This window comes from Numenius arquata, chromosome Z, assembly GCF_964106895.1.
Source record: "Numenius arquata chromosome Z, bNumArq3.hap1.1, whole genome shotgun sequence".
In the NCBI taxonomy this organism is placed as follows: Eukaryota; Metazoa; Chordata; class Aves; order Charadriiformes; family Scolopacidae; genus Numenius; species Numenius arquata.
In genome coordinates, this window is record NC_133616.1 from 43,583,644 (window position 1) to 43,599,945 (window position 16,302).

The window sequence follows — 16,302 nt, forward strand, 5'->3', positions numbered from 1 at the left end:
GTGTGTGTTGCATATATAGATGCACAGACATTGCATATCACACCTGCACACAAATCAGGGCGTTACATCCTTTTTTTCCAATCAGTCTTCTTTGGTTTAGCCAACAATACACTAGTAATAGCATCACTGAGTCACCATCAGTTATTTATTTCTGGTTTGCTTTTAAATTTTTTTCGCTTGCGAGTGTTGGAATGCTACAGGCCCTTGTTCAATAAAAGGTATGCTGATGACAGCATCTTTATTTTCACATGGCACTTGGTCTGAATACCAAAACAAGTACGCTATTCTGAGTTTTGTTGTAATCAAAACAGATTTTGAAAGGAAGTTAGATCAAGTGCAATGAGAAGAATGATACGTTCTGCGTGCTGTAAATAAGTATGCATTTAACTCACTCCAGTCACCCGCAAGGGACTTCAGTGCACAGTTTCACACCACAAGAAACCAGAATACAGCAGTGATACGTGGTGCCAATGAGACAGTTTGAGTTTTCACACAGAAAAGACAGATACGGACTTTGCTCAGAATTCAGTACTTTCCTGTAGGTGATGCTGACATCTGTGTGTTAAATGATAACCCACGTGTAAAAACGATAACCAAAATAATCAGCTTAAGATGGATTCTCTTGCTGTTGGCACTTATATGGGACTCCTAAGTATTGTTTGGTAACTATTTGCTTCCTTTGAAGAAACAAAATATAGGATAGGCTCAACCTGCAGATACTATCATGCGAACGCAAGTGTCACGGTGGCATGAGTGAGATCATTCTGACAAACAATAGCCTTGAGTGCAGGCATTAAGATTAATGCCTAAGTACAATCCCACAAAGTAAATATCTTACATTTACTCTCAGGGCGTTTTAGTAGGTGGGGTATGTGGGGCCACAAGCTACAGGGAACATTTAGGACTGAAAATGAAAAGCACGCTGGGAGAAACAAGTTACAGCCCATCTACAGCATATCTATAAGCTAGGTGTGAACAGTGAAATCACAATCCATGCAACTTGGCGACAGTTTAAGGACTTTTTAGAATGAGAAACAAAGACTACATGTGGATAATACTTAGCAGATGTGTTTTTACATAATGCTAGTACATAACTGCGGAAGTTCTCAGAGTAAGCAAACACACATAACCCAGTCATCTTTTTACAGTAGTGAAAAAGAGTCTTCAGGGCTTTTTTCAGTGATCTACCACTTTTTGCAGAACAGAAATTCTCCAGAGCAAATCCATTTGTTTTCTAAACATCAACGCTTAGTGTCTCTGGAAATGGAAAGTTTATCTCTACTGAGAGTTGCATTACCACTAGTTAAACATGTTATGATACACTTTTTTTTGCTGAAGTGACATCTTTAACATTTTTTATGTTGTCTTATTTTGGTTCAAAGAAAACAACTGACTTTTATGGTTTGGTAGGAGTGTTTCCTCTTGTATCGAAAAAGATGCTGTTTGAAGCAGATCTATCAGAATATCGTTTACCTTCACAGATCAATTACTGTGACCTATTTAAAAGCAGCAAGTTGGCAGACTGTACTTTGTGTCTTCTGATTCTGCAAATACTTTGGTGAAAGAACCCATATCAAATATACAGATGTTCAATATATCGTGTGTCCTACAAAGCAATAATTATGCCTATGGTATATGTTTTAATTAATGCATTTCTTATGTCCACATTAGAACACTTTCACAAACTGTTAATCTTATGCACATTATAAAGTTAGGTTTATCTTATGTGAATTTAGTAACAGTTCAACATAAAGCAGACAACACAGGTAGGATGGGTTTTACTGTACTGCTTTCTGCTTAGAATTACACAGCCACACGTGGCTCTAATATATCTTTCAATGGGTAACAGGAAGAGGATTATTGTACTTTCCATCAAGACTACAAGCGCGTTGAAACAACGGCCAAAACTTAAGCACATTGAAACAGAACTTCCCATCAACTTTGGGAGGTCCAGGCACTCACACATTGTCATCACAATTACCCTCTCTTATGTCTGTAACTCTCTAATATAGCTGCAGGATGAGAATGGGGGAAAGATCGATCACCGCTCCAGGCAAATATACAAATTCGGAAAAAATGATCTAAGCATTAATTTTTACATAAATTCATCTACATCCATTCTTTTATGGTGAAAGGTCCTTTTCTCCAATCTGTTTCCAAAACTGGTCTCAAAAATAAATTCCTCTAGGCCAGCATGTTCTAACAAAAGAGAAAGATTTTTTATTCTTGATTCATCACATCTGAGCAGCCATTCCTCTGGAGGAAAGCATTAAGAGAATACATTTTTGATCTCATAGATAGCTTCTTTTCATCCAGGCCCTGCCTTTGGCTGCTTTGAGTCAGCCCATCAGAATCAAAACCACACCTGGCCATCACTCCTGCTTAAGACCACTGAGAGTTTGATAATTACGAAATTCTGTAAATATAAAATACTCACCTCTTTTTTAACTTTGTGCTCTGCAGCCTGTATCCGTTGTTCCATCTCTTCCTCCAGCTCACTGAGCTGAACTGCTGCTTTATCCTGAGCTCTAAAATTTAAAAGTAAATGCTATCTTAGGAATTGCCCTCTGGCTTGATAGAAATGTTGTGCAAAACACATCTGCCTACCTCAGCTGAAGCAAATTAGACAGGCAGACATGGAAACAGTTTAACATTGCCCAGACCTTGAAACTGGTATGGCTGGGAACCAAAATCATGAATTAATTTGAAGATACAGGCAAATCATATTTTAAATAACAACTGACAGCTGATGATTAGTACGAAACACATCACATCTGCATTTTGAAAATTAAGTTACAGAGATAAAAGGCCCTTCTGGTTATCCTACAAAGAGACTTCAAAAGGACAACTACAGCAACTTGCATCACCCACACACACAAGATCTCTGTCCTGAGCTAAACTATTTGATTTTGGCAGTAAAGATGCTAGATTGAAAATGGCGATGTATTGAAAATGTAATTACAATAGGTAAATACACCCCTTGAAGCTGAAGAAGCAAAAATATGGTTTCTAAAATGAAAGTAAATGGGTGTGTACGCTAAAACTCAAAGTTACAGCCAAGGAAAAGGAGTCAAAATGGTTTACGATATTAAAATAAGAATAGAACCCACAAAAATTTCATCCAGGACTCATTCAAAATATAAAGACAGAATCATATGCAAGCTGCTCAATGCGCTTATGCACATGTGTGTGCATATAAACTAACTTTTGAACCCAGTTTATGGAAATACTCACTATACCTTTTTACCGCGATGGCCAAAGTTTCCATCTCTGTGCTTTGAAGCTTGATCTCTCGGATGAAGTTCTTAATGACATGTTCGTACGGCTGGATTAATCTTGGTTCCGCTATGTGTATGTTCTGATACAGAACACTGACCTGTTCTTGTCTGAAAAAGAAAGATACCATTTTAATGCACTTATTTGGAACAATGTTCCATAACAATTTTGAGAAATGTATTATAAATGAAGATATTCCCCTTTTTACGTGTTTTTTAGAATTTTAGAAGTTAGATACAGACTTTGAACATTCAGCATAGTAGATCTGAATTATTCTAAATGATACTTACCCTGCCTGCTTCTCTACTTTAATATAGTTACTGTAGAAAAAACTTTTTATCTTAAATACTTTTTTTGTTCTTCTGCTCATGGTATATTGAAGAGCACGCCACTGGAGCAACCCATAACTTATGTCAAGGTTGCTGGTGGCTCTAACATTAATCGCAATCCATGAAGAAGTTTATGACTTTAGGAGTCTGATAAGAAATAAAATGGGTATGAATGCCAACCACCTAAATTAAAATGGATGTTTAAAGGGAGGAGAGGGAAGTGATCAAATCTCCTTCAAGAAAAAAAAAAATTATGTTCCCTCAGCTATTGGACTTCTACTATTTGCATCTCCTGTATCAATGCATAGCAGGGGGAGAGCTGTAGGGAAAATGAGAATACAGCTCTTTAGTTTAAGGCAAATTATTCTGGTCCAGACAACCGCACTCCTCATAATGCCAGCCCTGTTTTATAGCCCAAAAAATTCATTGTTATAAGAAATTAATTCTGTATATGATTCTCATGCAAAAGATAACAGATATATATTGTACAGAAGAAAGTTTCTGTAGATCCTTTAGTTATTAAAAACCCTCTTGAAATTTATACTGCTTCTTAAAAGCTTCCCCAATGCAGCAATAGTATATTCTGATTTCCATTTCATCTGGACTCATTTACATAGATTGTATACAGTTTTAATCATCAAAGCAAAGAATCTTGACAAGTTATAAAAACAAAGTGTGGCATAAGCAAAGCACCAAAACATTATTACAGAGGTTACTACATAAAAAGCACTGATTTCTGGTCATACCACTAGTATGTATCCCTTTGCGCTACATGCCAACTAGGTTCCAATATCTGGATTACCAGAAGGCAACATACCAGTCAAAATTCTATAACAGAATTTAGCAGTCACAAGAAAAATTGAAGCTGATTGCCGCATAGACAGAACATGAACAGGTATTCAAGAACTTAAAAGTTAAATAGAAAAAAAAAGGAAAGGGGAAGATCAAGTCTAGAAAGGCGGAGGAAGCAGGCCAGTAATGAGGAAATATAGCATATCAGTGGCAGAAATGCAAACAAAAATAACGTTTTGCAAGTTCTAGTCTAATACCATATCTAACTAATACATGCTCTCTTTTTGTTGTCAAAGGAAAGCTTAAACTCTGATTTAATGGTCCTCCTCACTAGACAGCCATTTTCCTACTACTGTGGAGGTAGTAGTATTTAATACCTTAATCATGTGCATGGTATCTACAATCCTCTGCATTTTTATCAACATTGCAGCACTGGGCTTCTTCTATATGATTTCTCCACTGAAGGTATAGCTTATTTTATTACGACAGTACCATAATTGTTACTGTAGCTCAGATTCCCATTTTAAACAACTGAAGTATTTCAGGACACCACAAAATCTGTTTCCATCTGAAATGCTGACACTCCTTTCAATATACAGAAACATAACAGCAGCACAAAGAAATATAGATTTACTAATGCCAGGGATACTTCTGTGTACATACATGTTTCTGTCTTGCAAAGGGTTTCCTTTACAAAGGCCAACACTTTAGCTGTATTCAGTATTTCCAGAAGTTAAACTTAATGTAGTGGTCTGAATATCTTCCAATGTATGCACAAAATTTCTTTGTCAAAATATATTTTAAACAGAGTAATGTCAAATTCAAAATGTCACAAATGCTCATAATAATGCACAGATTTATCTGACCATCGGATGCTACAAACTATGTATAAATAATATATCATTAAAGAACTGCGCAAATGTATGTTCACTCAATAAATAATTTGCATTTAAAAAACTGTTAAGGACATTTTTCTTAGCAACAGCTTTATGCTAAAACAACACTGACATTATCAGCACCATCAGAAATATTAAAGTAGGACACCCACACACACCCCCAAAAAAAAAATATTGTAGACTTAAAATCTACTCTCCTTTCATTCTGTACTATTACAACATACAGACAAATTAAGATTTCTGTGCTAAAGGGTTTACAGAGTTTTGGAACAGTTCTGATGACAGCACGTATCACAAAATAAGCCTGAGGTCCAGGTTCATCATATCTCAATTAAATTTCAAGCATACAGAAGAATTGTAGCATTTAGACACTGATTTCCAAGTACACGCAGCTGCAGAAACAGTAAATCCAGTATCTCAAGGTATTTGCATTTACTGAATTCCTAGTTGAATGCAATTCAACTTGCATTAATATTGGGTAGGGTTGAAGCTGGAGTCTGACTGGAGTCAAACATTACAAAATGTAGCTTCTCCGTCTCTCTGTTTGAAATTCAGTTTAGTTTTGATAGCTGGACTGAGAGCTGGTAAAGTATGCTCCATTTTATAAATTCCTAGCACTTCAGCAGTTGTCCTTCAGAGCTGCAAACTGTTCACCAAAACAGACAATAAACTATTCCAGAATAGTTTCAAATTTTAGATAGCAGACATTGTGCATATGCAGAATTAGCTGCTGAAGAATGTCACTTCTTCCAACAGTGGGAATATCCACACAGTCCTTTAAATGAGTCACGCGTTAAAATAGAAATGGCACTAGCCACAGCAAGATGGACAGAGTTTTTATCAATCTTCTAAGGTAGATAAATTCAGCACAATTTAGGTCAACTTATATGATTTTTTAGAAATACAAAATACAAACATGAAATCTGTGTTCTGAAATCTTCTTTTTTCCTTTAAATTTCCTTTAAATTTCACCAACAAGATCCTTACTAATAACCTTGTTTCCTAAAAACCAAGCAAACAGTAGGAATATTACTTGTTACTTGACGCTAACATAAAATATTCACTACTCAAGCAAACATTTTCCCAATCACAGGTCACTGAATTAGGGTTGGATCTTTAAGGATCTCCACAACTTTTTTCACAAGACTATAGGATTATGTTGGTACTTTATCCTTCTCACCCCACCTTGTCCAGGATTAATCAGCTGCTGCCTTTAAATCAAATGAAGCTACACCCATAAAACTACACTGTACCTCAAACTGTACTACAAATCCTGTGCTCAGAAATAGCACATGCATAATGTTAATACCAGAGGCCTCCTACCATACAGATTATTCATGGAGTACAAAATTGAAGTCATAGTGTCTTACACTGATGGGAGTAGAGAATCAATTAGTCTGGCCTTTGCTTACTGTATTTTGTGCCAGGAGCAGAAGACATTTGTAGTAGAAGACTGTAATGTATTTCTGCGACTTTTCTTCACTTTACAAGAATGCCACAGCCACTCATTCTTACAGCTTCTTTTCAAAGTGTATGCAAATACACATAACAGAACCAAAGACAGAAATCAGTATCTCTCTGCTGCTGAGCCTCTGCAATACAGCTAAGTCTGCTTTAAGATGCAGTAGTAGCCAGAAGCACAACGTAGTTACTGTGAGAGTTTATTCTCCCTCTGTGACACAAAAAAATCTTTATATTTATTAGTCCTCCTTAGCCCAGTGACCAGCTACCATCCAGCTGGATTCAAAATATCTCTGTGATCCCACTTCATGAAGCAGTACTTAGGCTTAAGAAAACACAAAACAATACAGTACAGTCACAACTGTGCAGGATCCTGGAAAGGGCCTGGAAGGCTATTTTAAAATTGGCCACCGAAATTCTCAGTGACACTTACCTGAGTGCTTCTGTGGCAACTTTACAGGAAGTCTTAATTAAAAATATGACTCAACAACTACTGCAGCAACAAAAGAACAGAGGAGAAATTGAAGTCATGCAAAAAAATTGATGGGACTCTGCTTAATCACTTATGCCTTCAGCAAGAAGTAATACACTTTCACGAATTGGGAAGATCGCTATTGATTTAAGCACCCCAAGTATCCTTGATGAATTAGCAGCAAGCATGCTTTGATAATATTTTATAGATACACAGGATTTTAGGAGGATGCAGCTATATACACTCTATATCAACATGCGGTTAAGTGTTTGACGGTTGAGAGGAATTGTTCTGAATTGCCTCCTTCTGTATTTTCAGTCACTTCTCTGGTTTCGCATGCTTTGGTAAATATCAGTAACACCGCTGCAGCAGGACAGATTAGTTGCAATAAATACTGCCCAGTTTGTTTGTCTGTCTCCAGTTCCTCTTGAATACGCTCTATTCCTTTCTGCAAATTCATTAGTTATTCAAAATTGTTTATTAAGGAAGATTTCACACATGGATTTTGCCAAGCTGACTCCTGAACTCCGAGCAGTCTATCCTTTTGCTGGACAAAAAGACAACCAGAATTTTGCTGAAACTGAAGTAAGAGCATTCATCAGAAATGCTCAGGTTTGCCCTTTAAAACTGGTCTTCCTTGAAATCATGAAATCTCTTTTATATGGATTTTGCCGCGCCCCTTTAAGTTCCACACTAACACAACTGTAGACCAAAAATACTAATGCACAGAAAGAGCATTTTTAGATATACAACATGAAAGAAGCTGTCCCTTTGGACTATCTGGCACCATGTTTACACCACCTACCATGCACACCTTCCTGTTGCTTCTGCAAAGTACAGGCACAAAACACTAGTACACAAAAAGTATAGCGTTCTGACCCAGTACTGCTCTGACCTTACCTTACCTCATCTCAAGGGTTTTATAACATAAGCTGTCTGTAAAATTAGTAAGTGTAATTAGTCAATATTTGCACTTCACATAAGACTTAAGCAAAGTTACTGCACTCATATGGTTTCAGAGAGTTCCTGAGAGAATTACAGAAAGAAAAGAAAACTGCCCTGATGATAATGCAATTTGTATTGTAATAGATTTAAAATACCATGGTAGAATACAAGTGGAGCAGAAGAGAGGAAAAAAATTTAAAAAAAAAAAAGAAATAAAAAACCCACTGGGATTAGAGATATCAGATATTTAGATTTTGTTAAGGTGCATAACTTCATTTAACCCACAAAGCTATGCTAATTCATATCAATTCATAGTATCGTTTTGTTTTGTTCTATGTACAGTGACTACATGCCCGATGATTGACACTATGAATGCAGCTCAGAGGGAGCTGATGGAATTCATCAAAGAAGAATAACTCTACAGTCGCTCAGTATCTTACATGTGTTCACTATGTAGTTACCAGACAGCGGATGCTATGTGACATGGGCCCCTTAGTCTGACCCCAAGGGTAGTATTTTCAGTACAGTTTTCCACTAAAGGTGTACCAAGTACAACAAGGTAGTGGAAAATGGGAGGAAGTCAAAGATGTGCCAGTGATGCTATAATACCACCTCATTCACATGGTAAAGACTCAAGTGTTTCCGCTGTTGCTATTTGGCATTATGTTTACCTGGGTCTGCTTCAGAAAGGTGAAGACTGACAAGGTGAGCAGCAGAATTTCAGGGCCCACCTGTGCAGAGCACTCTGAGGAGCACAAAGCAGCAAAGCAAGGCAAAAGCTCACTTAAGCAGGAGCAGCACATGGGCTGTGTCAGGCTTAGCTGCGTGAGGGTTGTGTTACGAGGTAGGAAAAGTAGACCATAGCGCTCCCCAGCAGGCCTGTTTCTGTAGGTCCTTCAGTGTATATCCATATCTTTCTCAACACTATACTTTGCCAATTACCAACCTCTGTCATCACTTCTATCTTCTTTCTTATCCATGTTCTTATCTGCAGACTTAAGGTCCCCAAGCACTTTATCTTTCTTTCCTTGACCCAGACACCTTTCAAGCACTGGAAAAATACAGCTTCTGTTTTTGTAGGTACAGGTAAAAGCAAAGATAATCACCACTACACTTAAACTTGTTTTCATGCTGATAATATGCTCCCGTTCTTAAGTTTTAGAACACTATTCTAATGGTCTCTTCTCAGCCTAGGTGAGCTTGTAGAACTACTCTCATCGCTTGTAGCAGCTCTGATCTGGTATGGGCATGAAGTGATGAAGTATAAGGTGGTCTGAGCCAGGAAGTTCTAAGCTGGGTGGTCAGAGCAAGAGAAAGATCAAGCACTATGCACCTGATGATTGTCCTTACAGTGGAGTCCAATAGCCTGTGTGTGCCACCAAGAGACAAATACCTTTTTCTGAACAGCAGACACATTCGATATGTGATATCAGCCACCAAAAAAGATCAACCAAATCCATTTCAAACTGGAAAGGATATACTTTTGTCACAGCTGAGTGCCTAACACTTTCTCCTAGATTAAGTATCTTAAGGAAAAACAGGCTACATGAAACATTAACACGGTGTAAAATTCCAGGTATTCCTCAACCTGAAGAACTCAACCTCAAACTATGGGTTTTTTTAATACCACCTCTTCTTTTTCCATATCCGTCCCTTCAGAAGCAGGCCACATCAAAAGAAGATGAACAAACCTGCAACCCCCCGATGAGAGAGTCTGGCCAATGACTGATTCCCAGAGAGGCATTTTCAATGTTTCCAAGGAATAAATACGGTTCCCTTCCTAAAGTCAGAGGTGTGACTTGTAGCCAGTAGAGCAGGATGGAAAAGAGTATGGGACAGCGAGGGAAAGATGAAGTCTGTGGAAAAGGAGAATGGTCTAAAGAATATAGTTATGACAAACGATGGTGTGACATGAAAATATCAGGAAAACGAATGCTACAGTGCTTAAGTAATTTGGCATAAATACTGTTTTGATTAAAGCAAAAAACAGGTCAGCAGTAAAACCTAAAGTAGCTCAGAAGGTCTTCTAGCTCACAGAAAGACATCCATCACACTTTCAGCAGAACACATTTGTCAAACCCCTGTTGTGAGACATTTTAAAAGATAAGACATCATTCTTACAGCAGAGATGCCCTCGCCAGCACTTTGACAAAGGGTGACCCAGCATTTGTTTTTCCTCAGGAACTGCCTTTATGCCCTCCCTGGGGAACATACTTTGACTACCAAGGAAATTTCTCTAGTGCTGCTATCATGGCTCATCGTCTCTTGGAAGGAAACACAAACTGCTGACAGGAGTTGATGCTGGCAAAAATCCATCCTGACTCATGATGGCAAGAGCACAACAGGTTTTGGACACTTTTTATGCAGCAGAGCCCCTCTCCTTTGCTGTAGCACAGCAGAGTATCCCATGAGCATGGCCTGTCTTCACAGTTTAAGTAGCTCATGTTAAAAACAGCACTCTCATTTTATCATGGCCCCCAGATACACATTTTCTATACAGCTCCAGATTACATGATTTGGGGCAAACTGTTACCATAATCACATCAGGAGACTTTGGAATTGCATGATGCATAAAATCTCACAGTTTGGCAGCACTGAAATCAGAGTCCAATGAACAGTCAGCTTGGCCCAAAGTACAAGGCACACAAGTAAAACGGATCCCAAGACTAAAAAGCAAAGCCATGAAGCAAGAGGATTCTCAGAAGCAGAAGAATTTAACTTGAAGCAGGGATACAAAGTCTCTTCTCCAAATTAATCCACCCATTCATGCTCAAATTAATTTAGTTCATTTTCCAATCAGACTACCCAATTTGCCAAATATCACATAAAAGTTGCCTGGTAGGGCTTAAAGAAATTCAGTCTATCCCACAGTGATCCCACAATCCACAAGAACGCACACAGCAGAGAGAGTCCCAATTCTTTGTCCTTTCTGATTGATATTAAAATTTCAAAATGTATTTTCTGTGAAGTTGTCTGCCTGTAATTTACAGGCACAAATAACTGTCAGAGCATTCGTAAGTATAGGTTTTCTCTTGAAGTGTCAGTGGACGTTGGATCATTCTTTGCTCAAGATGAGGAATGGAAAAGCATTACCATTAGGGGACTTTCCCACATGCTTAAAGGAGCACATGCCTATCAGGAGCGTGGAGGGAACCTTTCAACTTACCACTGAAATCCAAACAGATCTGTAGTTGGCCACATATTAAAAAAGACCACAACACCCAATAACATGGTCAAGAGCTAATCCCTTCCAGGGCAGGCAGTACACTGGAGCACCCATTGCTTACAGCATCAAATAAGTGAGTTTGTTAACTTTTTTGTCTACTCCTGTACCGTTGCAAATACTTCTTAAAGGAACAAACTAACGAACATGCCTAAGTTCTCAATAAAATAGATCTCCTGTGGCTCACATAGGTATACAGTTGGCAGTTCACTACACATAAGCCAAAGGCACTGCAATCTTTCATGTTTAATTACTCATTATACCTGATTGAATATAACACCACACAAGGGTAACTGCATTTTAAATGAAATGAACCCTCTACACAGTTCCACTAGAATCTGACCTCACACATTATATTAGGTCATCAGCCTGGAAAGACTTTCCACTTTTTTTGTGCTACAGTCACAATTGCCCACTGAGCATGTGTAAAGACTAAGGCAAACAATACTCTGACTCACAGTGACCACCCTACCAAGAAATCTAACTCAATTTAGTCCCAAAAATCTGCTCAGACGGGGAGAGAAGGAGCAAGGCTGAAAAGCAACTCTATGATGTTACTCTTGCTGTTTAACTGCAACCGATACAACCACAGCTCCAGCACGGACATGGATGTCTTAAAGCATAAGCTAACAGAACTGTGCAACCAATACACCAAAGTACAAAGAGGCAGGATCCATCCCACAGGAAAACTATCTTTTTAAAAATGAACTAAGTTCAACACACACTTATTCTAGTATATGCTTATTTTAGTACCTGGAACAAGGCAGTACCTGGAAGTAAACAATATTGCACCTAAAGTCTGCTACTACACTGAGGACTGGGTCAGGATATTGATCTGTTACTAGGTTTCACACCTCATGATTATGGAGGCTTATTTATGGTTTTTAAAAGCGCAGTCACAAAAACAGAGGCTGAACCATGTGTATTGATATCAGTAAAAAACTTTCCCTTGATTTCCACAGGCATTCAATCAAGCTCAGGAATGACAGAGACCACAGGTGTTACTGTGTAATTTTCTCCTGACTTCAGCCCTGGTTTTAGCTTCATACTTCCATCTGCTTTATCTCGTATCTTCCACCTCACTATTTCCTTGTTTCTCTCTATATAAACCACAATAGCATCAAAGCACATGTGCCAGTGTTTTGCTATACTGAGGCCAAAAGGCACAGCATTTTGAAGTACTGAAGCCCAAAATGATCAAGATAAAAACCACATGATCAAGATAAAACTATGGACAACTCCAGTCATCTGGATTTGAGGAGTTCCTTCTTTGTAATTGCTTTTCTCACCATTTTCAACACCAATGTTACAGCAAACACATGACGAGTAATGAACCACACTGTGAGGACACTAGCTGTTTTATAGTATTGAAGATGCAGATATGTTCCAAGCTAGGCTTGTTTTTCAAGGTACTGCCTTTCCCTAAAAAAAAAAAAAAAAACAAAAACTGATGCAACTAAAAAAATTTAAATAATTTAAATAAAAAGATAAATAACTTTTTTGAAGTACCAGCTTGTACTTTGCGTGTTTTTGTTATATTCTTTCGCTTAAAATCTCTCCCGTGCCCACACTCCTCAACAATTTCAACATATTCATTCAGTGGTCCTACTGATCTTAGTGGGACTACTCACATGAAAAAAAAACTTACACATATGTTTTAACCAAAAAAGACATGGGACACAAATGGAAAAACGTTCAGCTGTAGCACCAATCTGCTTCTGCGCTTCAGGATAGGACAGAGAAAGAACAAGGAAACAAAGGGCACACTGTTCTTAAGCTGACGTTGGTACACACCTAAGAAATACAGCCAACTACAAGGGATGTTCAAAGCTATTTATAAAGCTGAACATGAATAGGAAGCATTTACATCAAATTACTGCCCACCTGATACACATGTATTTAACTGTCAAAATTCAGGTCTGTTTGCAATTTTGATGTATAAGTTTCATAACACAAACGACATTGTGTCATGATGAATTTAACAAAACTAAAGGACGTGCCTGCGGAGTCAAGCCAACAAAAGCTGTTCCCTTTCCGTCCTACCATCCTCTTAGACAAACAACTGGACTATATTCAAACTGTGCTGCAAACATAGTAACCAAGATACTGAGATAGGCTTATTACCAAAAGGAGATAGACGCTTTCACAAGCCACCACTGTTCACGAGTCAGATTCCTTCAATCTCCTGTTGAGTTTCTGTCTGGCTTTAGGTTAAGTTATGAGTTGCTTCTGCAAATTTTCAAACAGCCAGTTTTTTTCATTATTCTCTCTCCATAGAAAGCAAGTATGTAGCAAGGAAGGCATCGTGAACCAGGCAACAAAGACCTATATAAAGTTACCAATCTGTCTGAAATGGAGCACTCCAGTAAGATTAATCCATGTCATTTACCCTTCCAGTCTAAAAAGAAAAAAACAATCGACTCCAGTTGTGCACTGCAAGTAGCAGATTAAGTAACTGAAAACTCCTCTGAAGAAACTTTTCACCTCACAATCCAAACACATGCTTAAAAGTGGCTAGAACCAAATTATTGGGGCAGATAAGAATTTATGGTGCACTATAGAGTGACCAGGAGACTGGTACAGTAAGAATTTGCCAATGATTTGATACATGCTCCTGTAAAACAACAAACTGCACGTTCAACTTGATTGCTACAAAAGTTACACAGAAACTAACATGCTTTTATTAGCACCTGTGTACCTCACAGCCAAGACCGGATGCAACTTGACAGCCTCTCTGGATATATTCATGCCCATATGTTTTTGTAACTGCCTCCTAACTAGCTGCCAGGCCCTTAAACTCAGATTGCTCGTTTTCCATCTTAAATTACAATTTTTAAATGAAGCAGAACAGCTCTGTACTTTTCACGGCCAACATTTTCATACTAATTTTGAGCACCTGAGGATTCAGGCAGATTACTGCAAATCACCAAGATGCGTCTTTGTAACATGGAAGCAGCTCGGTAGTGACGGACCCGTGGACATCAGGCGTAAGCCCAAACCAAGCCACCATCAGCTGTCTTCATCTCACTGACACAGAGGGCAAAAGCTCTCAGGGACTTAGTTCAGGGAGCTCCTCGGCCCCAAAGCCGAACCTAGGAACATCGTTAACCTGGAGGCAGAGGTGATGCTGGTCTGCCTTCACCGGGGAAGGGAAGACGGGGGTGGGAAGACGGGGGTGGAAGAAAGATGCTGGGGGCTGGTCGGGGGATAGCGGGGGGAAGAAAAGTTTCATTCGCGGAGCCGGCTGCGCTCGGCATTGCCTGCGTTTCACCCTCCCGATTTTCCCACGTGGGTCGCTGGCAGAGCAGCCGAGAGGATGTCAAGCAAGCGGCTGGAAAAAATAAGAGCTGGGAACCCTCAATATCGGGAAGCAGACGCGGGGAGGGCTCTACACACCTGCCGGGAGAGGGGTCAGGCCGAACGCCGCCGGCGTAGCCGTTCCCCAGCAAGGTATTGCATCAGCGCCGGCGGCTGCCAGGAGGGCCGCTCCCCCTCCGGCGGGCGGCGGGGACAGATTGCCGCCGCAGGGCTCCCGGCGGGCAGGCCCCAGACCCCGCACTCCCGCGGCCGCAGCCCCGCTCCCACCGGGGCGGCCGCCCCTCCCGCTTCCCGCGGGGGACGGTGCGGGCGGCGTCGGGCCCGGGCCTTACCTGGGGATGTACCTCGCCTCGTCCCCAAGCCGCACCTCGAAGTCCCGCCAGGGCTGCTCTATCCCCGCGGCGGTCCACGCCGCCGCCGCCTCCTCCTCCTCTTCCCCCTCCGTCTCGCCGCCGCCGGGCCGCCGCCGGGTGGCGCCGCGGAAGCCGCGGGCAAACTCCGGGAAGGTGATGGCCCCGTCGCGGTCGCTGTCGAGGCGCTGGAAGATGTCCTCGGCCTCGGCCGGCCGCACCCGCAGCTCGGCGCAGAGCGCCGCGAAGTCCTCCCGCTCGATGCGGCCCGAGCCGCTGGCGTCGCAGGCCACGAAGAGGGCGCGCAGGCGGGACAGCTCGTCCCCCGCCGCCTCGGGATCCATCCGGGGACGGGACGCGACGCGACGGGACGGGACGCGACGGGGCGAGCGGCGGCGGCCCGACCTGCCGGCACAAAGTTGGCCGCGGTCTGGGCGGGGCGGGCCGGGCCCCGCTCCGCCCCGGCGCCCAGCGGGGCCGGGCGAGGCCGGGAGCCGGGACGGGGGGGGCCGGGCCGCAGGTGGCGGCTCTGGGCCGCGGCGGGCGGCCGGCAGTGCCGAGGCGGCCCCGGGAGAAAGCGGGCGGGTCCCGAGGCGGCGGGTGCCGGCCCCCGCTTCCCGCTGGAGGTGCGAGGGCAGAGCGCTCCCGAGGCGCGCAGGTGGCTGCGTACGAACACTACTACACCTTAAGAACACCTCCCACCCCTCCGCAGTAGTCAGATGTGAGTCCCAATAGCGTGCGGTCACCCATCGCGTTTCTGTTTTGCAGCCGAATAAACAGACCCCTCACGTTGACGGAGGACACGGAGCCTGGGTCGACGCAAAGTTTCACTGGATAAATTCCTGCTGACCATGAATAGTCTTGGAGTTACACATTGCCACGTACGCGCTCACTGCTATCCCTTCGCCGCTAATTTAGAAACTTACATTGTTAAAATACCAACTTAAAATGAAAACGCAAAATCTAGATTCGAATCAATACACCAAAAGAGCCAGATTTTCAGTGCTCTGTATAGAAGAACCAGCACCTGTCTTTCTTGACAGACGTCAAGACTTCTCACTTTCTTGAAGTCAGACTCAAAACTCGGATTTCATTGGAAGCAACTAAACTTTCACTGAGGAGTTTTTTTATTTCCCTGCACTTAAGTCTTGTTTATGGCTACCTGCAAACGTAAATTGAGTTGTGAGGGAGCCAAACAGAATACAAATCCAACTATCGAAACAGTGTTTCCTTGCTGACT

The 16,302-nt window shown here is 41.3% G+C and overlaps 1 protein-coding gene across 1 annotated transcript in view; it reads right to left on the reverse strand.

Moving 5' to 3' along the window:
- The window catches only part of RASEF (RAS and EF-hand domain containing), a 32,509-nt gene extending 17,103 nt beyond the window's left edge, over positions 1 to 15,406 (reverse strand). Inside the window, exons 1-3 of the mRNA XM_074166428.1 lie at positions 15,045 to 15,406; positions 3,240 to 3,386; positions 2,438 to 2,528 (exon numbers count right to left, since the gene is read on the reverse strand). Of these exons, the coding sequence (XP_074022529.1) occupies positions 2,438 to 2,528; positions 3,240 to 3,386; positions 15,045 to 15,406 (600 nt within the window). The remainder of the gene's footprint in view (positions 1 to 2,437; positions 2,529 to 3,239; positions 3,387 to 15,044) is intronic.
- Between the last annotated feature and the right edge of the window lie 896 nt (positions 15,407 to 16,302).